The 25,751-nt window shown below is 40.4% G+C and overlaps 1 protein-coding gene across 4 annotated transcripts in view; it reads left to right on the top strand.

Moving 5' to 3' along the window:
- Nucleotides 1-25,751, top strand: part of sema6a (sema domain, transmembrane domain (TM), and cytoplasmic domain, (semaphorin) 6A) — a 71,500-nt gene that overhangs the window by 40,376 nt on the left and 5,373 nt on the right. For 2 of the 4 annotated variants that reach the window (XM_016674054.1, XM_016674051.1), the window contains 6 exons: nucleotides 740-880; nucleotides 1,002-1,079; nucleotides 6,965-7,023; nucleotides 7,821-7,841; nucleotides 8,066-8,086; nucleotides 11,622-11,777. In XM_016674054.1, the coding sequence (XP_016529540.1) occupies nucleotides 740-880; nucleotides 1,002-1,079; nucleotides 6,965-7,023; nucleotides 7,821-7,841; nucleotides 8,066-8,086; nucleotides 11,622-11,777 (476 nt within the window). The remainder of the gene's footprint in view (nucleotides 1-739; nucleotides 881-1,001; nucleotides 1,080-6,964; nucleotides 7,024-7,820; nucleotides 7,842-8,065; nucleotides 8,087-11,621; nucleotides 11,778-25,751) is intronic. The other 2 variants (XM_016674052.1, XM_016674053.1) reach the window with 2 other exon arrangements.

Below are 25,751 nucleotides of genomic sequence, written 5' to 3'. Positions count from 1 at the left end.
TGTCTCTTCCTCTCCCCCTTCCAACCAGCTCCCTTCCTTCTCCCCCCTCTCTCCTGCTGGCTGCAGCAGAGCATTCGCCGGCTGCTGGCCATCTGGCTTCAGTCGCGTACAGTAAGTGACTTTGCCTCCCTGCCTGGCCAGCTAGATCAACGCAGGCCCGATTGTTGTGCATTACCCAGTGTAGATGGACTCTAAGCCCTAATTGCGAGCGATAATGCAGGACCAGAGCTCTGTGAACAGGAGATTAAATCCCAGAAGCGGGATGCCAGGACGGAGGGAAAGACAGGATAGAAGGATGCTCGACACACCCCAGAGGGATTAGAACGTGCTCCTGCAGGGCAGTGGAGACAAAGTCGGCTAACGGGGGTGGAGGAGTGGTCGCGTGCGGAAGGGATGGATGGGCTTGAGTTACTGTTGGTGGATTTTACACTTAAGTGCTGCTGACTGCTCACAGCGCCCATCTGTCTGTTTATCTGTTGTATCCGTATCACCCTTTTTTCTTATCTCTCTTTATCTCCCACTCTGCTCCTGACCTCGTGTACACTCGGCTAGCATTATCCGTTTTCTTGCTGAGCCCACAGTTCATCTGTCTGCTGCATCTTAATCTGCGTACTTTGTTCTTGAAACTAACTCTTAAATCCCCTCTTAATCTTATTGTGTTGTCCTGACCTCTCTTTGGTCTTTTTCATTGCATTAAAATATAAATCAAACATTTGACCCTCTCTTTTGGCTTTTCTAGGTGCAGTATAGATGGCGTGGAAGACAAGCGCATCATCGGGATGCAGATAGACAGCAAGAGTAACGCTCTGTGGGTGGCTTTCACCTCCTGTGTGGTCAAAGTGCCGCTGTCTCGCTGTGAAAGGCATGGAAGATGCAAGAAGTATGTGGGAATTCCAGCCTTTATATCCGTTTGTTGAACAATTTTTTTTTTTTTTTTTTTTTTTTTTTTTTTATAATTCCAGTTTGTAAAATATGTGAGGTTAATAATGACCGTCCTTCAGATCCTGTATAGCCTCCAGGGACCCGTACTGTGGTTGGGTGTCAGAAGGTGCCTGTCGACAGGTGACTACCAACACCAAGTAAGTAAAGAGAGGTGAAATCACAAGAAAAGCACGATTGTTGCATGTCTAATTATTAGTGTTTTATCAATATTTCCTGTACAAGTAGTAATTTTTATCCAAGAATTCTTATTGTACAGAATATTATGCATTTTTCCATTCTCCTTATTATAGCTTAATATTGGGAATATAACAACCTGATATAAGCTGGCTAATTAGTCAGCCATCGCCTGTGGTTAACACACATGTTGCTTACTGGTTGCCAACTGTAGTGACAAAACAGTGTTACCTAAACAGGAATGATCGGAAGAGCTCCTTTCGTTTCCGCTCCATTGGCCCCTCATACTTTTGTCTTGCTAACAGGCTGCTGTTCAGGCCTGAACCTTTTATAAAGTGCAGCTTTTTGTGAAGCTTCACAGGGAATTATTCACATGTTGTATCTTGTGATTGGAGTGCTTTTCTGCCACCGCCCAATACAAGTTTAAATGTTTTTCCTCATGTAAAAGTTCAGCTATTTTCCACCAAATAAATCTGAAACATTTAGCCATCATGCATTGTTTTTTAATGCAACATGATTTTCACAGTAGAGTTTAAAACTTTATTGAAGTAATAGCAGGCGTATGTCCCAGCTTTAACACCAGTTCAAACAAACTGATTAATCAACAATGTTTTGGATAATTTCTTGCTCCTCTTTCCACCTGAACAAACATTCACTCATAATCCTTCTGGTACATGGGATCTTTTTTCTGCATTGAAACAACTGAGGCTCATGAATATCTGTGCTTTACTCTAAACCATCAGTTTCACTTACACCAGACCTCTGGACTTGGTCAAATTCCACTTTTTTTTTTTGTAAAACTTGCCATTCCTCTGTCAATTTGTCTAATTTTACAGTGTGTAAATGCAGCTGCCTGCAGCGGCAGTGTTGTTGGAAAGATGAATGGATGGAAAGTGTTGTTTGCCCAAAGCCTGGGGTTGGGTACAGTGCTGGGGAAAGTCTGATGGCCACTGCAGCTATAATTTTGTGGCTGTACTTATGACACAGAACCAGATTATACTTTCTGAACAAACAGCATGAGAAGGTCTGTGGTGGGAAAAAACATTAAACAGATGAAGTCATAAAAAGGGGCCGCTGCTCAACTGGCTTTTTGACGATGAATGAGTTTGACTCTACTCCTTCAAAACCGACTGGTTCTGCATGCTAATGGACCTCGTGAACACAGAACTCGCATAAACCAACAGACGCTTCCCATCCGGTCATTATTCCCTTGACAATTCTGACAGTTTCCACTGTGCTGCAGGATTCAAATCAGATGCATTAAGAGAGGCATTGATGGCCATGAGATGATAACAAGACAAAGGTTTTAGCAGCAAATTCAGGAAAACAGAGTGTTGCCATTCTGGGATTTTCAGAGACAGATTTGAAAATAAATCCAAGACTTTCTTTGCATTTCGAACAAACCAGCGCCAAATCAGCTGCAACAGGAATAAATTGTTGGATCTCACTAATCAGTTATTTGTCATGAAGCGGTGATTGTGAGGTGGTGAGGATTAACGCTGAGACCCAGGTTATGGTGATGATGATGATGATGATTTAATAAAGAGAGCTCAAACAGTCCAATACAGGCAGCACGGCAGTGTGTGTCGGCAGGGAGCCGACACACACACAACAACTGATATACGACATTAGACGAGGAACACAGACAACAGGTGGGACTAAATACACTGGGAGGGTAATCACAGGAACGAGACACAGCTGGGATCAATCAATGGGGAAGACGCAGAAACAACGAAAACTCACAGGACAGAAACTGAACACAGAAAACCCTTAAAATAAATAAGCAGAAACACGGGTCATGACATTATTAGCTCTAATGTGCAAAATCTATTAACCTAATGTTTCAACAGGTATGTTCCACCTTTATTTGACCAATAAGCTTCTAACATTACTTGTTCTAAACTTCCAATGAATAATGCACACCTGTATCCTGTTGTCTGTAATCACTCGCCCTGTTGAAGTGTTCACTTGTGACTCTGATGAAGACAGTGTCGATCCTCAGTCTTGTTGATGATTGCAGAATAAAGCCAAGAATAATTTACAGCAGTTTTTATACCCATCTAATTCTAAGGTGGTCCTAATGCCAAAAAACTCTAAGAAGGTTTCATTTTTGTGTTTCGTGAATCTCAATCATAGACTCCTTATTTAGTGTATAATCACCCATTTTAGGACTGAAGGCTTGTTGCACCCTTTCTTCATGTAGCAAGATTTCTAAAAGCGAGAGATAAATAGTGTTTATCCTGGTGGTATCTGTTGTTAAAGTGGTCCGATTTATATTTTCTTCCAAATAACTTGTCTTACCTGCTTATGTCCATTCCTGCCTGTGCATCTATTTTTATCCCTCTATTTTCCTCCAACTCACTCTTCCTCTCTTGCAACCCTCCCCTCCTTTACTTCTTCCATCTGGCCCCAATGGTAGCGTGCCAGCTTTCCCATGTGTAGTTATGCCTCTTATACCTACTGCCTGCAAACAGCTTGTGCTCTAGTCTTTTGCAATATGGTCCCTAGTCACCCGCTTTTTTCATGCATATAATTGCACCTGATTCTGAATGGTTGGTGTTTTGTGAAATAGCTGCACGGTTGTGTTGCTGTAATCAGCCTATCATATGAACAGACGCAGATATTATGGGCCCATATGCTGGTTTGAGACCCGATGAAGTGAAAGCTATAAATTAAGAAGGTAAATGACAGCTATTTGGGACCCATCTGCATATTTGCATCATACTGTACGTACAGTAAATTCCCTACTTTTCAGTTCACCTCTGATATGAATAATTGATGCCATTATGCCTGACCCACATTTCAGCAACCATGTCCCCTGCATACAACCTCTCATCTAGTATAATAATCATATCTGATGCTAGGTGATAAATAATAAACACCATTCCTGGTTCCCTCCAGATCTGTAGAGCGCATCTCCAGTCTGATTTAAATATGCATTACACCGTACTGTTGCAGTGGGCTCTTAACCTTGAATGGACTTCCTGCAGTGTCGCATTCAGACGCACTGCATTTCAGTAGCTGTAACGCAGCCACTATGAGGATGACCTCCTTAACTCAGGGTTCACACTGCGGTTCATTCACTCTGTGTGCCAAGCAAACCCCAGACGCCACATCTGTAAACTCAATGCTCATTGCTAATTCATCTCAAGTCATGTGGGATTTAAACCATGTAAGCTTCATCTTGCCACAGTTGATAACGTTAAAATCAACCTATATGGGGAACCATGACAACAAGGCTCTTGGAAATACACAGCATTTCAAGGCACAGCGATAAAATGCCTATGATGAGGGTTTGTCAGATATCAGGAGTGTTTTGACTATCTGTGCTGTTAGTTTTATCACTCTGTCTCTGCTTCGTGCCTGTGACTGACAACGATAAGAAAATCAGATCAACTGATGTTTCACATATGAAGATAGGATGCTACTCTTATTGTTGAGTACTGGATTTTAAAAGGGATTTGTTAATGAAGAAATCCTGTTTAATAGGAGACTAATAAGTTGTACTCATAACTCTCACTGCAAAATTGCAAACTGGAAAGGACTTATATATGGTTTTAAATTTTGAGTGGTTTGCAGTCACGTGTTTTTGGGAGTCACCTAATAATATGTCAACTTTGTGAAATAAAACTGCTTTTGAAAATGTCTCAGAGGTTTTTTAAAACATTGGTGAACGAAGACCGATATGAGGACCAATGAGCACAGCAGACATGTTAGAGAGGAAGATGTTATAAAGGTTATAAAACAAAATCCAAGCTATGAAGAGCCACAGCGAAATGATTTAGTTTAAAGCAAATTAATGTTGTGAGAATGGCCCAGTGAAAGTCAAGGCAATTGCATTAATTTAATCAAATGTTGCTTACACAAAGAATTGATCCAAGGAGGCTGAACACACATGACATTTTTCAGATTTCTTTTCTAAAAGCAAAATAGTTTTTCCCTTTTTTTTGACATTTTTGTGATGCTCTAGCATTCAAAGCCTTTGCAGGGTGGGCTATTACAGTCTGGCTCATTCTGCTACCTATAGGGTGACAGTAATGGCTGAGGTATTTACATGAATACCAGAACACGTTATTCTTCTTGAAAGTTTCAGTGTTGTGCCTTCACGTTTCTTTAAAGCGATGGAAAGCTCTGCTTGTCTTACAGAAATCACCTGAGCTTGTGAGGTCTACATTTTTCCACACAAGGGAAGGGTGACGGTGTTTTGGAAAATAATCTCCTTTGTGCTATGATTGTGACCAGTGGAGGGTGAGGAAGACGAGAGACGGGTGGACGGACAGAGGAGGAGGAGTACAGAGGAAGGAATCGAGGTGGCGGTGAAAAACTGTCATGCGTGACCGTGATCCTGGTCGACAGTTGGTCCGCTCTGTTTCACCGATCTCCTTACAGCTTGCTTGGTGGTCTTTCAGGGATAAAACATGTCTCGGTGCAGACTGTGTCAGAAAATAACATATCCCAATCTCAATCTCTCTTATTCTGTCATATGATGGCCCTCAAGCACGGTTACCCCCCACTGCTCTCCTCTCAGCCCATGTGATTGTACTACACACTCACATTACTTCTCAAGCTAGATAAAGTCAGATGGAGTATAGATGGGAAATGATTGCACAATGTGAAGCACTCATGAAAATAAATTGGGAAATTGACTTTTTTTTTTCCTTCTTGCTAGGAGTTACATGCGAAAATTGATCGTGCTCTCATGTTTATAGATTGGATAGGAAGCTAAAAGCAGCAGAACTCTCCTGCTTAACTTAGCATAAATAGTGAAAGATATAGAAATAACACATTCACCCATCGGCTCTTTCATTTATAAGTAATGTATTGTTGTAATCTAAAATAAATAAGAGTTTGTACTCTTCTTGACTCTATAAAAGCGCCATAGGAATGTTAATGAGCTTTCAGCAAGCCCCCAATGCTAAGCTAAGCTAATGACAGTGGTATATTCCACCTGTACTGTGCCAAAATAAGATCAAACAGCACTACATTAAATGTTGGCTGTTTATTTTAACAACATGTCCTGTTGTGTGGTCAGAGTGTGAAAACTGAACATAGCTTACTTAGCATAAGTGAGCAATAAGCAATAATATGTGCCAAAGTTTGGCTAAAACTGCCTTCTGACTAAACAGCATAAATCCAGCCTCTGGGTGGAAGAAATGACCTCGTTGAAGTGCGTCTTGAAGTCGAATCCTTACTTGTTTTCCAACTTGCAGCTGAAACACTGATGATCAGGCATTTCTCAGATTCTAGCTTATGAATGATAAATGACCTGTAACACTTTATTAAGTCCAAAGGAGCCAAAGATCTTCACACATCCATTTATAAGCTGATGGTGGTGAGCTATGTTGTAGCTGTCCTGGGGTAGTCTGACAGGAGCAAGGTGCCACCGGAGCCTCTGACCACTGACTGAAGCAGGAGTCCAAGCCAGGAGCCCACTGGTAACGGGACAAACTCCTACCACCGTTGCCCCTAAATAACTTCAATGTGCTATAAGTCGCCGTGTATTATCTCCTCCTCTGCCATAAAAACACAACCTTACAAAATGTTAGTCATTGTACAAGCCCAACAACATAAATCATAGAGAAAAACTATTTTCAACACTCCAAGCAACATCTCTTGTTCTAGATATTTACTTCACTGTCTGACGTCTGCATTACCACTGATTCAGGTCTCCAGGGTGCCTGCCAGGTGTTCTTTGCTTCCAGCACAGCATGGGACTTTCTGCATCCCACGCTGTGTTTCCAGCGTATGCTGTCTGTGGTGGTGTTTCTGTGTTAGCTTTCTCATGGCGTTGCTGGGTGTGGCCTGCCCCGTTTTCCGCCACTGACCATGATATCTCTGTTCCCTGCAGATCAGCCTTCGAGCAGGACGTGGAGCATGGTAACACAGATGGCCTGGGAGACTGCCAAAGTAAGCAAGCCCTCTTCACTCTTATCTTTCCTTCTCTTTTCCACACCTCCCTCACTACCACGTCGTCTCCTGTTTTCTCTGTTAACTCTGCTAACCTCTCAGCCCGTCGTTTCCTTCTTTGCTGCCGTCACCTTTTTCTTCTCCTGTCTGTTCTGGCCTTACAATTCCCTCTTTCAAGCGTCTTCCATCCATCTGTCCCTTTCAGCCTCTTGTGTCCTTTCCCCGCTGTTTCTCCGGTCCCTGGTCAATAGAGCCCTGTGTCCCATTGGGCAAACCCTGAGTTTCTTTTCGAGCATTTCCTCAAAAACACAAACAATTCAGCAGCACGCTGAGTTTGTAGATGTGAAAAGTCGCAGGAACTGTTATATTGAAAGCAAAAACAAGACTATTCAAAGGCAGCCTCTATTCTTAAAAGGTGGGCTTTTATTCTTCACACTTTGAGACAGTATATTTGTTCTTTTCAGGACCAAATGCACTCTGTTAGCACTTGCAAACAAGTACTGAAACTTTATTCTGTGTTTGATATTGAATCAAATCAGTAAATAACTCTATAAAGGCTGTAATTTTCTCCTTTGCTTTCATTTGTGTGTTTATGAGCTAACCCAGAGAATTATACCTCCATCAGCCGTAAAACCCTGAAAAATTCCCTTTGATTGGACGGAAAGAGAATATTGAGCTGCCAGCCAACTCTGAATTACTTTAAAAGTCATGGTTTTCCATCGTGTTAAAGCATATAAGCTCCCTTTCATTGCCCACAATAACAGGTTTCCTTTCGTTTTTCTTCTTTTTCTCTGCAGATACATTTGTGGCACTGAATGGTAAGTGTTCCTCATCCACCTCACGGCAATCAAACTCATAAAGGATGGAGTTTGAAGCTCCATCCTTTCCCCCACTAAATCTTTAACTTCAGCCACACCTCTTCATCAGCTCAGTCAGTCTTGCCCTCTCAAGCAAATGAAAAACTCCTCCCACATGTGTAAAGACAGATTATTAATGATTCCAGGTTTTAACCAAATTGATTTCATTCCTTTCTTTTTGATAGACATCCCTTCCAGTTATGAAGGTAATGGAAAGTCAGTCACGCTCTTACGTAGTTCCTTTTGGTGTTTAAAGGTGGAAGAGATGAAAATCTTTCATCTTTGATACTGATTCCTTTAGTTTGTTAGACATTTTTCTCCCTCACCCTTTGTTTAGTAGCTCCATCTTCCTCCTTCGCTTGTGCTGCAGCATTGATTAGCTATGACCTTTGCTTTGTTAATTGGATGGATCTGGTTGTTGGTGGTTAAAGGCTTTGATAGTGAGGAAGTTCTTCGCTGTGTGCATTAGATGGGTGTCAATAGAGACCGCGAGATTTTAACCTGCCCAGTTGAGAGTGTGTTTATGCTCACCAAACAGCATCAGACAGCTTTATTCATACATATGCTTTTCTTATCCACCACGGTCTACCAGGGTTCCTTCAGCGTTGTCATAAGACATTCATCCATTCATTTATTCATCCTTCCATCAAACATTTATACATCTGGTTATCCATAAATACATCTATCACCTTTGCAGGAAGTATTAGTAGTGAACTTTTGGTATTTTCACTTTCGTCTCTACAGGATGAGAACGTCGTCTGCAATTTGGGCTTTAAAAAATGTGCGGGACCCTGGTATCAGAATCATCCCTGAGTAGCTGATACTTGAAGCAAAGCCACTCTCATCTACATGTAAACTTACAAAGATATTCTTTATCTAATCACAGGGCAAATTAGCTCTTTTTAGTGAATCCCTCTCAGCTCCATCTCGCGCTCTCTCTCAAACACACGCATACACACAGAGTGCCTCACAGCTGCCAGATCAAAACGGTCAGATCCATGCAGAATGACGAGAATAGATATTTTGAAGTCTCTCCAGCAAGCCCTCTCACTCACCCCCCTGTGGCTGTACTCCCACTGTGATTCTCCCTTCTTTTTGGAGATCCAGGGTCATCCAAAAAGCATCTGTGTTGGTGTGCTCCCCCTCCTCGTGTGCAATATGCTTAGAGATGTGCGTTTTGAGGCGCAGACAAAAAACTCACACCCGGTTTACTGCGTCCAGACTCGGTCCCAGCCATTTCCCGAAACCCTCTATCTATCTGTTGGCGGTTGATATGGATTTTAAGATAAATTATTGCAGCCTCTAAAATCTCATCTTTTTTACTCCAGACGAGACACCCTCGCCTCTCTTTAATCTGTAGAAAGAGAGGGATGTGCATCCGTTGGCAGTTTTTTTTCCCCCTCTCCTGATCTCGGAAGGAGTGCAGAGTCTCTGGGCTCCCTGTATGTGTGTCATCTGCCTGAATTGCACTTCCCCTGTTGGTGGGGTATGAATTATAAAATAGGCCTGTCACACTAATCTCTCAGCCTTGGGCCAATAGTTAAATAAATCATTTTAATGATTGCCACGCCACACAGCAGAGGAGGAGGCCTTGAGTGGCGTTCTGCGAGGGGGGTCTGTTGTGAGCAGTCTCCTGGCGTCGCCTCCCCGTCTTCAAACACAAGCGTAAACACATATTGAACGTGCACATCCTCAAACAAACACACACTCCCATGCTGTCACCTCCTCCACGGAGAGGGCTTGTCAAAAGCGGTAACTGGGGGAAGAGATCTGCAGAGCCGATGTAGATAAAAGCGTCGTCGCTCTTAATCGAGGGTTTTTTTTTTTTTTTTTTCCTCCTCGCCGTATGGCTTAAGTACATCATGGTATATCCCATTTATAGGAGCAAAACTGTTTAGGGAGGCTTAACTGTTAGCATGTGGGATGGTAATGTGATTGTCACGGTTCGAAAATACAGTCAAACAAAGCTTATGCATAAATTCTGCTCATGAAGAACAATGAGAAGCATAAGAAAGGGGGGTGGAGGAAAACTGACGGTGTAAGCAATGTCTGCATGTAAACAGGAGAGAGATACGCATGATCCATCACCCACAGAAGAGCTCACAGTGGGTTCACATCCACAGCTCACATTTCTATTTCACTGAGGTTTGTTGAGATGGACAAACACGTAGAGTAGAGTGGAAGGAAAATGACTGATGTTTTTTCAAACTTTTTGACAATGTAAAATCTGAAATGTGGAGTGCATTTGTATTCACCTCCTCCGATTCAGTGCTTTATGAAACCACCATTCATTACAAATATGTTTGTATTTACAGATGAACATGTTCACCCATTCTTATTAGTAAAGTTCAGGCAGTTTGGATGAACCAGTGAACAGCAGTTTTTAAGCAGTTTTATCAGTTGACTTCTGACACTTTGATTAGGCCATTCTAACACACCAACATGCTTCCTTCTGAACCAGAGTTGCCCAATTTCGGTCTTCAAGGGCCAGCGTCCGGCATGTCCAACACAACTTGAGCAAACAAATAGTTTATCGATCATTTAGAAATTTGAATTGGTTGAACTAGGGAGACATCAAGACATTCCAAGTTTTCTTCCAGTATTGATCTGCATTTAACTCCATCTATTTTCCCGTCAACTCTGAATATATCACTTCTCTACGGAAGAAAAGCATCCCCACGTCATGATGCCATGTTTCATCAAAAGGTGACTGATTGTTCAGGGACCAATATGGTTCAGTTTTGACAGTTGACATACCTGTCAGGTCTCCTGTTTTGGCCGGGAAACTACCCCTCTTCCCCTCCATGCTCTCATATTAGTATTTTCTTGTAAACTTTCTGTATTAAAACATAATTACACACCGTCCTCTGCTCCTACGGTAGCACTGGCTCAAGAATTTCCCATATTTTTAAATCTAAAACTTGACAGATATGAATTGATTGCACTTGAATTTCAGGGAGCTGAATATGAATGTGGACCGCCCTTTATATGTTTTTATTTTTAGTTGAAGACAATGTATTATTCCCAATTTTAACATACTTTGTGTGGATTTATCACATAAACTCCAGACACATAGGAAACGTATCACTTTAAGAGGTGTGATTGCTTTTACAAAGCTCTGAATCTGTTACTCTGCAAGTTCAAGAAGTTTACTCCAAGTTCCAGATCAGTTTTGTAGCTCTGCACATTTAACTTCACAGCTACAAAACTGATCAAAACCTTGAAATGAACAAAAGTATACAAAAAAACAGCAGGGAGAAAATGTTCTGAGTTAAAGGCTCCTTTGTAGTTAAAGAGCAGTTACAGGCAGAATCCTCAACAGGACCAGTGAGGAGAAAGTTTGTCTTTTGTCCTACATATGACAGCGGGGCACCCTGTGGCTACAGTGGAGAAATTATCATCTGACAGACCCAGCAGAGATCTGACATGTCAATCAGAGCAGGACGGGGGGAGACGATAGACACGCAGGGAAATGACAGGAAGAGGAAACGTGTCAATCCTTAGAAACACACATGTAATTGGTAATGAGCTGCAGAGGGTCACAAGGGAAACACCTTGTTAACCCTCACACAGCCCAGCAGCTGTCTGAGTGTGTGTTTATTCATCTGAGGACTGAATGTGTGTGTATATATGTGTGTGTGCGTGTGTGTGAGCAGTCTAGCTGGTCTGTCTGTGCCTGTGTCCACTGGAGCTTGGTCCTGTTTGCTCTGAGCAGAAGTTAACCTGTGCTGTGTCCGACAGGCCACCACCACCATCACCACACCCTTTCACTTCCCACCTCGGCCCTCCCCGAGGCAGCCGAGGGGCCCCTGGGGCGGAAGGACCCCCCTATGAGTTCAGACAAAGGGGAGGACCCTTATGTGGCAGTGCCCTCTCAGACTCAACCTGAAGCCACTGGTAAGCCTTGGAACGTAACAGAAATCAGTCAGTTTGGTCCACTGTTGCCTGTGGCAACAGGCTAATGAGGGGGGAAGGGTGGGGATGTAAAGTGGAAGGGGTTAGGGGAGGTTTATGTAATTGAGATTTACGGCTGCCTTGCTGCTTCCAGCTGACGCGGTGTATAGATGGTGGATGGTTTTCTCTCTAGGGGACAAATTGCCTCATGCTGTGCACGAAAAACCAGCTGCAGAAAAGTAGCAAACAAGCGAGATGACACACGTTCACCCATGTGCACCTACACACTCAGCGCTCATTAGGATGCACACTCAAATACACACACACACACACACACACACACACACACACACGCAGAGTAGTGTGGATTTATTATCTGTGGACTGTAATGTCCCATAGGAGATGTAATATCCAGACCATTACACTCTGAAAAGGAAGATGGCGATGTATTTATTTCCTGGAGAAGATGGCCTGGTTGCCGGCTGTGCCATCCTTCGCGACACGGTGACATGACATTGAACGCCCTTTTTTCTCCTGTGTTAACAACCTGCCTAATGCTGTGCCGCCTCAAGGGCAGCTCGTTGGATAAATGAGTCACAGAGAAAAGGATAGAGGAGGAGGAGACTAGGGACCAATCGAAGGAGGGAATTTAAAGGTCTCTGGAGGGCCGCCAGTTCATTATGATGGGACAGACCGATGTATAACACACCCTATTAAAGCAACACGTCACTTGTTCATGGTTCTGCAATTAGAACCAGCTTCAACATTGTTAAAAATATAGGCTATAAAAGTTAATTGATAATAAAATAATAGAGTCCCTTGCCAACTTATTCAAACCTACTGAACATTTCCAGACATTTTATATGGATTTTATGTGATTGACCAACATAAGTCAAAGGACATGACAGTTAAATGGAGGAAAATGCAGTTTTTCATTTTATACCTGGAGAAATATATACGAGAACTACACTATGGAATTATTTTTAGCCCTTTTCTTTGATAGGCATGGATAAAACTGCAACCTAATATCTCAAAAGATCATTTAATTAGAAAATAAGAGCCCAGCTGTGCATAATTGAATGTCAGTATGAGTCCAGCTGTCCTGTGAACAAACAGCAATCAATGTATGATGTTGCAGATCAGCTCCAACAGGGTTTGGTTATAAAACAACACATCCCCGGCCTTGAATATTTACTAAAATAGTTCAGTACCTTATCAATACATGACGACAAACTGACAGGCTGGACAAGAAAAGCATCAATCAAAGCTAATTGGTCTGTAGTGACTCGGGAGGAGCTACACACATCCACAGCTCAGGTTGAGGACTCTCTAAAGAACAACTTTTAGTTATTCATAATTCTCTCACGGCAAAATGAAACGGCTGAAGGAAAAACATAAGAAGTGGTGAAGGGGTTAAACCAAACATGTGGCTAAAGGATGAGACCAAACTGAATTTATCTGGCTGGTAGGGAAAATGCTGTGTCTGGTAGGAAATTAGCTGTGGTGAAACATGATAGTGGAAGAATCATGCTGTGGAGATTTGGTCAGAGAATTTGGTCAGAGTTTTATTTTTTTTTATTCTGAAAACTATGTCACGTTTCTTCAACTTCACCAAAATGTACTGATTAGCATTGATACATTATACAAATCCTGACGAAATCTGAAAAAATTGAAGGGTTATGAAAACTTTAAACTTCAATTAACAGATAATGTTATTTATTAGAGGCGGATACTTCAATAGCGAAAATGCTATAGGTGTAAAAACAGCCATAGCAATAAGAAAGCAGCTGTTGAGCTCAGACAGAAAGCTTTCGTTTCACACAGAGATTTGTGGCGTCTTCAGCCTTCTGGGGAGTGAATACAACCTGAGCGAGAACACAGGAAGTCATTTCATTCACAGGCTTGTAAAAGTCTTTGAAGAATTCAACTGTTGACAAGCAAGACTGATAGGCCGATTGTTCCTGTGCGGAAAAAAATACCCTCAAACGAGTTCAAAAGTATTTGGCGATGCCAATCAGATGTGAGGGTTCTCCGCATGAGAGCCATAATCTAGGACTAGAGAGAAATCACGCCATCTCCTAGTTATAAAGCGTTATTTTGGTTCTGCGGTAGGAATTTCTGCGTTTCCTGTCTATGGAGGAAACACAGCAGAGGCAGCTGGAAGCAGCAAAGGCACCAGTAGGTAGATCCAAGCACAATGGTGGCAGAGACTTCAGACAGCATGCCTACAGCCAGCATCACAACATGCTGCCGTGCCTCCAGTTGCCTTTACCTGAGCAGATGCAGAATTACTTGGCTCAACAAAAGCTAAAATCTATCTTACACCCAAATTACCTGCAAGGGTTTAGATTCATTTCGAGGGGGAATGTTGGGAGTTTTACGCTCAGGTAATGGCAACTTGGCTTCATATGTCAAAACAATGCTTTCTGCTGTTTTTTTCTGTATGATCATTATTATTATTATTATTATTATTATTATTATTATATTTTATTTTTATGGGACACCTTTGCAGCTTGATTCACCGTTTATTGGTTCAATTTCAGCTCTGCAGACTTTTCATTTTCCTTTTTCTCTAAAAGTCAGCTTTGATGAGATTTGCCTTTTATTTTTTCTTTATGTGAGCAGTTCTTGATGTTTTTGCATGGCTTGGTTTGAGACTACCTCTTTTTTGCTATTTATATATTCGCTTTTTTTTTCCACTGTGTTGATTGCTTTGATGGTATTAAGCACAGTTTTGCCTCCATACAGCTTAACACTCTTTCAGCATGGCAAATTGAGCACCACAGCCAACAGTACTCATTTCCCGCTCCACCCATCCAGCCTCCTCTTCCTTCCTGTCGTTTCTAAGCATCGCTGGCTTCAGGTGTCAACTGTACTGTGAAAACGTAAAAGTGGAAAACAGTGTACACATATGAGAAATGATTATAGAGTCTGAAACCAAGCAAATAAGTCATTTCATCTACATTTTAATGACTTAGATAAATTTATGCAGCAGAAATGAGGAATCAACATTCAGCAGCACCATCAATCTGGAGTTTATGCTTCAGCTAAAATATATTATCTCATATCCAAAGTCATTTGCAAGCTTGTTTATGATGTAAAAGAAATTAAAATTACCCCTTAAATTTTTCATTTGCAGCTGAGACAGAAATCTTATCTGCTAATGAATACTACAGTGCTGCCAATATGTATTAGTCCAACACCACCGGAGTAATTAGTAATGCTGCAAAGTGATGATTCACAGACAAATGATTATATTCGACACCCAGCAGCACCATTGTTTGGCATTCCAGCGGGGCCACTGCAGTAGCAGTGTTGTTGCTCGTGTTTCACAGTACATTTGAGCTTTGTGTGCGTCTAGCCAGGCCTCATCTCTCGCTGCTAAGATTCTGTGAAAAAGTATGTACCCCCTAACAGATTTCTTCTTTTTTTCCCTTTTTTTTTATCACATGCATGTTTCAGATCATCGAACTGATTTTGACAAAAAAAAATGCATTTTTCAAATGATGATTTTGTTTTTTTAGGGAAAGAAATCCATCCGAGTCAACCTCTGGCTTGGTCAGGAGTTAAGTTGATTAATTTTACTAGCCACATCCAGGCCTAATGACTGCCTGAAGTTGAAAACTCCTAAATTGTTGGTTTGGAAGGCTTTCATCTCTTAGAAAAAAAAACCTAAATTATAATTTGAAACCTGCATTTTGTATTTAATCGGTTCAGCCAAGTCTGATATTGTTTTATGATCTGAAACATATAAGTGGAATGCAAAAGAAAAAAAAAGAGAAGATATCTGGAATGTGGACAATACTTCTCATGGGATTGTAAATGTTATTCTGTAGCACACATCTTGCCTTTCCTTCCATCACCTCCCCCATAAGCCATCAGCAGACTATTTCTCCTTCCACCATCTGCTGCCATTGTGATCAGTCTCCCTTCCACAGGACCTCTGATCTGACTAGGCTGGCATGTTCCAAGGCTATACCTTACCTGGTGCAAATTAATTCCCAGACCAATTTTACAGAGCCTCCTTGCCCTGTCCCTGTCTTTCTCCTCCATCTCAGCACCTTCTCGACTGTTTTTCCCGTTGCAGTCTGTCTCTTCGGCAGTTGATGTCATATCAGTTCTCCTATCTGCAGGAATGAATCCATTCCCTGCCTCTCCTTAGCTCCATTTCCTCTCAGATACCTGTCGCCTCTTCTCTGTCGAGCCTGGCTCTTCTCTTCCTCCCCCTCCGTTACATCCACCCTTTCCCCCACCCCCAACCTCGACCTGTAACCACTGCTGTGTTGCTCCAATTTATGGATTCATTATTGGTGAGGTGGAAGGAAAGTAGGGGGATGGAAAGAGACTTCAAGGAAAGAGACTTTAGGGATGAACGAATGGAGGGTCACGTGATGAAGATTTATTAAAGAGAATAGAACAATAATGTTGCACTGAAGGTTATGTGGAGGATAAGGGGAAGATATGCAAGGAGACGAAATAGAGGAGAGGAGGATCTGAGGTGATATAAAATCTGCTGAGATATTGCAGCTGCAGAGTGGTCAAAAGCTTTTCTCTGTTTCTCCTTTTGTTTGTGTAGTGACAGAGAATTTGAGTCAGCCTAGGCTACACTACTCCTCAAAAACGTCTTTCCTTGAAGTAGGGATGCACGATATTGGATTTTTGGTCGATATCCGATATGCCGATATACTAAAACTCATTTGGCTGATAAGCAATACCAATATTGATATTTTTTTCTATACCTACTTACTGAAACTGTATGGCTTTCTCTACTGTGGAATTAAAATACTGCATTGTCTTTGTCAATTTAACCCTCTACCAAATGCAAATGCTAAAAGGGAGGCTGAAAATTATGTAACACTTTCAACTTATGTTCAATGTCAAATTTGTTAACGATATATCTTTTCAAACACTGCAAATTTGTAAATCTTCACAAAACTAAACTCAGCCTGTTCACGAGGAACATCAGTTGTGCATTAATACTTAACAGTTTTTTATGACGCTTTGCTGCAGGCATTATTGTCGCTGGTTTATCATATAAAACATCTTTTATATCGGTGAATTGTTTTGACAGAATGGCCGATGTCCGATATTAAATTTTACGCGTCATATCGATCGATACCATGCCAATAATACTGTGCATCCCTAATTTGAAGGAAAGGCCATAACCTGGATTACAGTTATCAGTTCAAAGCTAATTCATTGTGGTGTTTATAAATTAGTTAATCTCTAATTTATGAAAGAGTACGGGAGATTTTTAGTGATATTTGCCTTATGTAATGTTACGCTCAATAGGAATCCTACCCCTGAATATTTGAAATGATTTTCATTCTACTAAGATATTTGTTTCTGGTAACATGCGAGACAAGCATCTCTTAAAATATAGGTTTATGTAGAAAATATAAGATCTTGGACAGTATCTGTTTCCATTTATATTCTGCAAATATAATCAGAAAAGAACCTTGCTTTTACCAAGTAAAAAGCACAATGTTTTTGATCAGATGTGCTTATCAAGAGCTAATGTAATTTATGATTTCCCTTCATGCTCGGATTTCACAGTAATACGACCTGTCAACTGACAGCTGCTCTGCAAGGGCTATTTTCAGCTGCAGGTATCTTTCTGACACCTGTGTGCCAACGTGAGGCTGCGATGATAGAAAGGGACTGTGACCTCGTGGAGACGGCGATGGAGCACTTTTTCTTTTTCTTTCTTGTCAATGTGTCTCCGATTTCTCTTCATCTCATTCTGTGGGAAACAGAATTAGTAGGAAAACCTCCCCACTGTCATTTAGGATGCAGTGTGAATATATAACATTACATGTTTAAGTTGGTAAAAGAACACTACAGCAAAGAAATCAAAATCTAATTTTATTTTCCAACTAACGCAGAAATCTTTGTTTTAATTTCTCAACTGCTTGTTAGCACAAATCGTGAATCAGCCAATCACAAGGCTGCAAATCAATGCATTTGGATTTAGCTGTTTTGCTCAGGTTCAAACCTAGCATCACACAGGCTAGTCTGAGCAAAGTTTACCATTCTCTGAGGAACAGAAAATGGTAGCAAAAGCAGAAAATACCTTGGTAGATAGTGTCAGTTTTTCTGTCTTTTCAGCAATATCATGCCTAGTGGGTGATGTCCCACTAGCTGAATGATTGGATTTACTCTAATCCTGTATAAAAAGCCATGGTGGGATTTAGGTGAAAGGTTGGTGTAATGGCCCTTTACGAAATAAAAAAATAAAATCCAGTGTTTCAAAGAAACATGCAGATCCAACTGTAAAACTAAAATCCCTTCTACTCTAAAGCAGTCACCGTTGTGTTACTTGAGCTTTATTCTGCGTCTCCTTTCTGCTAAAGCGTGTTCAGGCTTTTGTGTAGCCGATCGAGAAATTATTTGCAGCTCATTTCGAGTGATTATAAAGACAATGGGCTGTATGTTTTTTTCCCGCAGCATTTACGCACTTCCTTGACTGACATCAACCCACAAGCCATAATTTCCTCGGCTGATTAGCTCATTGTTCTTTAAGGCCGCCTCTGTTTTCTACACACATTTACAGCTTTCATGTTTTGGCTGCACCAGAAGAGCTTTCGCCTTTGCTGGACGCAACAAAGAAAGCAAAAAAAAAAAAAAAAAAAAAAAAAAAAAAAAAAAAGAAAACAAAAATCAGTCAAACCATGACTGGTCTTTCTTTTGACCTCACAAATTTCTCATCCACTTTCAGATGTCAGTTTTTGTTTTACGTAACACTCATATTAATTATATTTATCAGAGCGTACTACAAGCTCACTGTTTGTTCTTTGGTGGTTTTATTCCTGTTTATTAAAATATTTATTTGTAATTATGGCATAATAAGATACACTTAAGCAGGTCAACATCAGGAATCAATGTTAATTACTTTCCCACCTATTTTTTTTAAATTGTTTTAAGAATTCAATAGTTTGAGTAAAACTCTTCCTGCCAACTCTGTGTTCAATATGCCAGTATGTGATATTCCTGCACTCTGGCGATAATTAGCTCTATAATTTCATTTACATATCCCATCCTAAGCCATATATTGTAACAACTCAGTCCTTAATCTTTAGCAGTGTCAGTTTAAGAAATCAAACAGCAGTTTATGATTGTTCCCATGGATATTTGAATTACCCCGATGTACTATGACTATTAAATATCACAGTCTGCATGCAGGAAATTGGCTACAAGGTTAGTACATCACTTTTAATACCTGAGGTGCAGAATGATATAATTAGAGATTTAATTATATCTTGACTAGCTAATCAGTATGCTTTGCTGCAACTCTGAATTGTCGGATGAAGGCTTTAATATTGAATAATACCATTAATGCAAGTGGCTCTTGAACACAAACATACACAAAACTTAATGAGATAATATCCGAGCAGCGAGGAGGATCAAAGGGATTTTCATAAATGCTGTCACCGTCTAAGAACCAGTGTCCTTTTTTTGGAAGACACGCAAAGCAAAGCTTGTCCTAAACAGAAAATTCTCCTGCAGAACTTCCTGCAGTAAAGGCAGCATGAACCACTTAAAGGGCATATATAATCAATTTCAAAATCTGGTAGGAAGCTTATAGCCCACATTAGTTAAAACTACCATTTTTAAAAGTGGAGAAAATAGAATACCATATTCAAACATCAATGATTAACACAATGCCATCCAAAACAAAAGCAGGAAAGTTCAAATCAATTGTGAGCTTATGAAGTTGAAATGTAAGTGGTGATTTATGCAGTGAGGAGAAGGAAATGAAGACAAATGCTACATGAAAGCAAAAGCTTGGAGGCTGAATATATTGGCAAAAAAAAAAAAAGGATTATTCAGCCCAAAGCTGAAATTTGTCCTCCAGTTCTGACCAGCATTGTCAGCAACATGCACAAACCTGCATCAATTCTTGAAAACATAATATTTTATATTAGCAATGGTTGTATAAAACATTTGAGCAGCTGAAAGTCTCACTTATACACATAATGTGTGGTTGATGCAGTTGCACACATTTGGTCACTTAAAGCTGTCGTCATACATGTGGTAGTTGGAAGAGCTGTAAAGATATTGATAGAAAATCCATCAACCATTTGGCTCACATCAAAAAGTCCCAGCTGAAGCTAAATATTATATGCAAGTAGTGGTAGTTACTGATGTACTTTCATAAAGTTGACATGGATGTAAGCAGACATTTGTCCTTTCAGGGGAGAAAATAAAAAGTAAAAACCCATCTTACCCAAGACACTTTATGCTCACAAACAACACTTGCAATTTGCTACTTTGTTGCAATCCTATCCCTGAGCTTTAGGTTGATCTTTCTCTTATAGCCAACGTTAAAAATGTCTCGTCAAATTGTGGTAAGAAGAAGAATCTGCTCTCCCTCTTCACGTATTTGCTTTTAAAAATACAACCAACTTTTCTTGCACAAAAGATCTTTGTGGAAAGTAAAAGTGCTCTCTCCTTCCTTCCAATTTTCTGAAAATGTCCTCTGTCTCTGCATTCTCACCCATAAAGGAAGAGTGACATGGCTCCAAAGGTCTTTTTTATGTCAGGCACCTACGTTTTACTAATCTGCTGGAAACAGCAATAAAAACACTGATTATAATTTAAGATGTCTGCTCCCATAATTAGGGTCGGCTGCACTGTTTTTCAGCACATGACACATGAGTGAGCCCAGTTGAGTTTGATAGAGGTTCTATCATTCCTCATACCGCGTCTTTGTGTTACACACAGTAGTCAAAAGGTTAGGACCCGCTACAAAACCCCTCTGTGATGTTTAACCGCCTTTGAAGTTTCCCCAACACCAACACAAAGACAGGCTCTGTGGGCTTAAGGCAGACTGTGCCTGTGAGGAGATTAAAAGAGCGTACGCGTTCCTCTGTGTGTGTTGGACAGATAGAGATAGAGAGGATTCGCATGTTCCAGTCACAGCAGATTACAATTTTTTCTGATTTACAACAGCTGCGGACCCAGTCTGTTTTGACACGAAGACGTATCGGAGCATCAGAGTGGTGTGTTTAATATCTGAATCTCGAGACCCGAGGCAGAGTGAAATTAAAACTAAATCACACACAGAGAAGCGTCGAGCCACCGCATGCTTTGCAATTCATCTGGGGGAAGTAGAAAGTTTTAAAACCAGAAGATTGTGGGTCAGGATGAGGCTAGAGGGTTTCTGTGGGTTTTAGCAGAACTTTGAAACTCAAAGGTCAAGTTGTATCAGTTTTGAAAAGTTTTCCGAGCATCACTGAGTGCAAGGGGGAAAAGAGAGACGCGTTGCCACCTAGATTCAAAAGCCTGAAGTCATGTGATTTGAGTGAGACAGCTGAGGCGTCTTCTGCAGCAACTTCTCTGGCTTTGATGTGAGAGAAACAACTCCCGAGAAAGATAGAAGCCTTTAAAGTTTCACCTTTATTCCCTTATTTTTGTTTTACCCAAGGCCTTGAAATTGTGTTTTTTGTGTTACTGTAAGCTTTCAGAAGAGGTAAGGGATTATTAGTGGAGCAGAAAGAAGTAAAAACAAAAGCAAAATACAGATTTTCCAAACAGAGTCCCACGTATTGGGCAGGATCAATAAGACTTTGCTTGTTGGATGAAAAACTAATGAGAAATATTTAAGTCTAAAGTTTACAAGGATGCATAACTCCTTGTCCAATCTGTCTCTACTTTTCCTACACATTTGTACTCCTTGCAGGGTGATGAGGCCATTTCTCCAGTGGTCAGTGTGCAAGGGGTGGGGCATACCTTGAACAGGTCGCCAGTCCCTCGAAGAGACCCTGCAAAATGATTTATACCACTTAAATCGATCAATATTTTGTCAGTTTGCAACCACCAAAATAAATGTGCTGTATTGGAAATTTCTTTACAAATAAAATCTTAGAAGTTTGACATGCATTTGTGTTCACCACCACTCAGTCAATATGTTTTCTTTTTTTATGGTGCATTTATGACTTCATGTCTTTTGTCTTTACCAGATTTACACATTTTAAAAAGGCTGACATTTTTGCCCATTACTGTTTGCAAAAATGACTCATCCTCAGTCAGATTAGACAAAAAGCACTTCCAAACTTTAACTTTCATGTCTTGTTACTTATTCTCAATTGGATGTAGGACTGGACTTTGACTAGACCATTTAAGCAATAAGCTCTGGAGTTATTGTCCTACTGGCAGGTGACCAGTTTTCTTCCAGGATTAAATTATTTCTTGCTCTGACTATCCTCCCATCATATCTGGCCAGTTGTTTCTGCTGGGGAGGAAAAGCGTCCCCACAGCATGATGCTTCCACCACCTTGTTTTATGGTGTATTCACAGTATCAACTACATGCCAAATGGACTACAGACTATTTGGCATGTAGTCCAAAAAGTTTAATTCCAGTTTCATCTTCATCTTCTAAATATTGGGTAGATACTGAAGACACTTTTCTACCAGTAATTTAATTCAGTGGGCCGAAAGAAATGCAACTCTGTTTTGCATTATTTGCAGAAAACAAATTTGCAAACAGAAACCTTTTTTCTTCAAGCTTTGAGCTACGTTGTGTTTGCCAATCACATAAAAATAATTGAAATTTGTGGTTGTGACCAATTAAAATACTGTAAGAGACCCTCATTCACATTTAAGCCCAACATTTCAGTGTCTCCATTAAACTCAACCAGCATGTTTTTGACCAGGTGAAAGAACATTTAAAGTAAAATCCAAGATCCCAGCTCAAGTAACTTTAACAATAATGTTCTGTGAAGGACAGAGATGAATGACCTATTTGCTATTAACAAGGATTAAAGGACCTGATAGTTTGGGCCAAGCTGTATGTTTATGCTCCCACTTTCATTTTCCAGTTGGCTTCTGGAGATTTCCGAGGTTTCTTGCCTCGAGTGATCCTTGAATTCTTCCTGCATCACTTCTTTGTTAGCAGAAATATTCACCCCAACTGCTCTCATAAGGCGCCCATCACCACTGTGACCACTATCCTTTCCTTTCTGCCAAAAGATGATAACTCACGAAGAGCACATGGTTGTAATTACAGCCTTCGCCGTTTCCACAGCGGAGAACTCTTGCCATGCAGAAACTTACCACTGCAAGAGAAAACAGTCTCACAGCTCAAGGAAGTCAAAAGTTGTTGAAAACCATAAAAAAAAAGAAGACATGAGAGCAGAAAGTCAACAAAATGAGATATGGCAGTGAAGAGAGGTATCAATTTCTGACTCAGATGTTAATGCATGAGAAGGGAAGCAGATGTTTCACCCCACAGACAGGCCATTTGGTCACACAGGTTCTCAGCAAAACACTTGTCAAACCCCAACGCCTCGCAGCAGATAAGGCTCATCACTCCTCACACCATCCATAGAGCCAGGCACATCCCTTCTGTCAAAAAAAGAAGTTTTAACCTCTTTAGTTCGACTCCAAATGAAAGATGGAAAATCTGCATGTCATCAGCCTTCTCCTGATAAACCAGAAGTTTTAGTTTTGCGATAATCAGACAAAACTTTTTTTTCTTACTTATCCAGGTTGAACTTTAAAGTTCAAACGCAGACTGAAGTATTTCTCAGTGATTGATTTCAGCCTTGAAAACAGCTTTTAAAGTCACGTTGGGGGACTAATGAAGTATGTCTGCTGTAAGTGAGGATTATGGATGTTGGTTTAACAGAGTCTGGATTTCAGTTTCATGAGAACAGATTATCAGGCCGTCTCTGCGTCTGTGTTGCGTCTTGCTGAGGAGACACAGAGGATATTCTGATACAGCCGAGCAAAAGACAACAAACTGAAATACCCGACCACGTTCGGGTTTCAAAGCATTACTGCGTCCAGTTTGGCTTGAGATACTTTTCTTTAAACTAAACCGATATTGAAACTCATAGTGCAGATATTAGAAGTACTACAGGCAGACAAAAAAAAAGCAGATGAAACCTTTATTCAACTCAACAAACCAGCCTAATTAATTCAAATGTATTCTATTTAACTCATCTGTAAATGCCATTTTACAAAGTGAATTCCTACAACTTGAGCAGAACTGGGAGAATCAGCAGACAAAAATGAACACATAAGCAGACATTACATCATACTTTGTTGGAGTAAAAATTTGAAGAACGATTTCCAGTTTAAACGAAGCAAAAATATGCTCACTCAAAGCAAATTTAGTGAAATTAGGTGTTTAACGGATGTCAGCTTTTGAGATGCATTTACTAATTAGCTTCTTCAGGAGCTCCTGCCTTCGACTTCAACAGAAAAACTAGCAGAGACACTGAAAACGACTCACGTGCATCTCGGATGCAACTTAAATATGTGTGGATTTTTTTTAAACTTTAATTCAAAAATACTTTAATATACAGTCAAGGCCAAAATTGTAAAAGTACATTCCAGTGGTAGATTTAGAGGTAATGTTTGTCTACAAAAAGGGATGAGGCAGTCCATTGTCTCCCCTGAAAAACATCACAAACATTACTCACATTTTTAATTAAAAAAAATTCATCATCTTATTCAAAAGCCAATGAAATAACAGCAATAAAACTATTATTGTTTTCTATCCAGCTTTTTGCATATTTCTGCTGGTATTCTACCAATTTACCTTGAGTAAAGAGCTTCAGGTCTATGAGGTTGGATGACCTCCCTGACATCACCCTAATCTTTAGCTCTGTCCACAAATTTTCTATTAGATTCAAAGAAGGTCTTTGACTGGGTCATTCTAAAATATTATGTTCAATAGGTTAGGAACCACAACCACCTGCGAAAAGCTAAAATCCACAAATACCTGACTGCCTATTTTTAATAGATCAAACACCAAATATACCTTAATATTCATTAAAACTATTTTTTTAGAGGATGTTACATATTTGTTGATCAGTTGTTCACGGGCAACTGTCTTTATGTTCACAGTCTTTATGAAAACAAAGATTATAAAAGGACAATGTATCAAATTTTTCTTTATCTCAAAATATCTAAAAGATGGATGATTGATCAGTTACAGAGAAGAAACTCCAGTCTATTCACAAACGTAGACATCTGGGGTTTAGCATCGAAGTCCAGCACAAAACGATTTATAACATGTCCACAGCTGAGTGGCAGAAGGCACAGATCAGTGACTGCGGACAGAGGACAGAGCAGGTGGACTTCATCACACAAAGAGCAGCCGCGGCACATTCAATAGCCTTGATGCAGGTGTGTACTTCACTCCTTGTCCAATAGTACGGCATATATCACTGTCTGTGGAGTGAAAACAGATTTCTCAAGCTCCACTGTGCATCATATATATCTCTCAAGCAGATCACTGCAACCTGTAAAGCTGCAGGAAATACCACAGCTTTAACTAAGCCTGTATCTGTGTCTCCAGGTCCTGCTCCCTGGGACTCGCACTCCTAAATGTCTTTTTTTTTCTGACTAAACCTTCTCCAACACCATTGATTTAATTGAACAAATTACCTTAAGAGCTGGATAATACTTGCCAACTTCAATCAACGTCTGATCGATGCACCATCGCAATATGTATTAAATAATGCTACATTACTAAAACATGTAATACTTCAAATATTCCAACCTCACCAGGACACGTAAAGCTCCTTTTTAAAGGCACAAATTCCCCTAAGAATTAATTGACACGTCTTTAAAACCTGTTCTATTCTCAGCACTGTAAAATAAATTTATACTGACAAAAAAAACATTAAGTTGGTGCCCGTTTTAAAAAAGGTAAAAGAAAGTGGTCCAGCTTAAAAATAGTAATATCTTAGAGTTGTTTTGTGCTGCTCAACTAGATCCGTCTCCACGGCATTTTGTTGGCACCAGAGAACGATCCGGCTGCACTCCTCTAACATGCTGCTACTGGGGAAACCAGAAACGTCTGTTTGGTTTGTGTTTCCTTGGTCAAGCTCTGCTCTACATCAACAAGAAACACAGTTTATGGTTCAGTAATGGCACAAAACTGTTTAGGATTCGGGTTTCCTTGGAGAACAGTTGCTGAGTGGATATATTTGCATAAAGCTGCTCCACATTTTATGGTATAT

Source organism: Poecilia formosa, unplaced genomic scaffold (assembly GCF_000485575.1).
Source record: "Poecilia formosa unplaced genomic scaffold, Poecilia_formosa-5.1.2 Scaffold89, whole genome shotgun sequence".
Lineage (NCBI taxonomy): Eukaryota > Metazoa > Chordata > Actinopteri > Cyprinodontiformes > Poeciliidae > Poecilia > Poecilia formosa.
The sequence above is the reverse complement of the archived record's forward strand: the minus strand, read 5'-3'. Positions and strand labels throughout refer to the sequence as shown.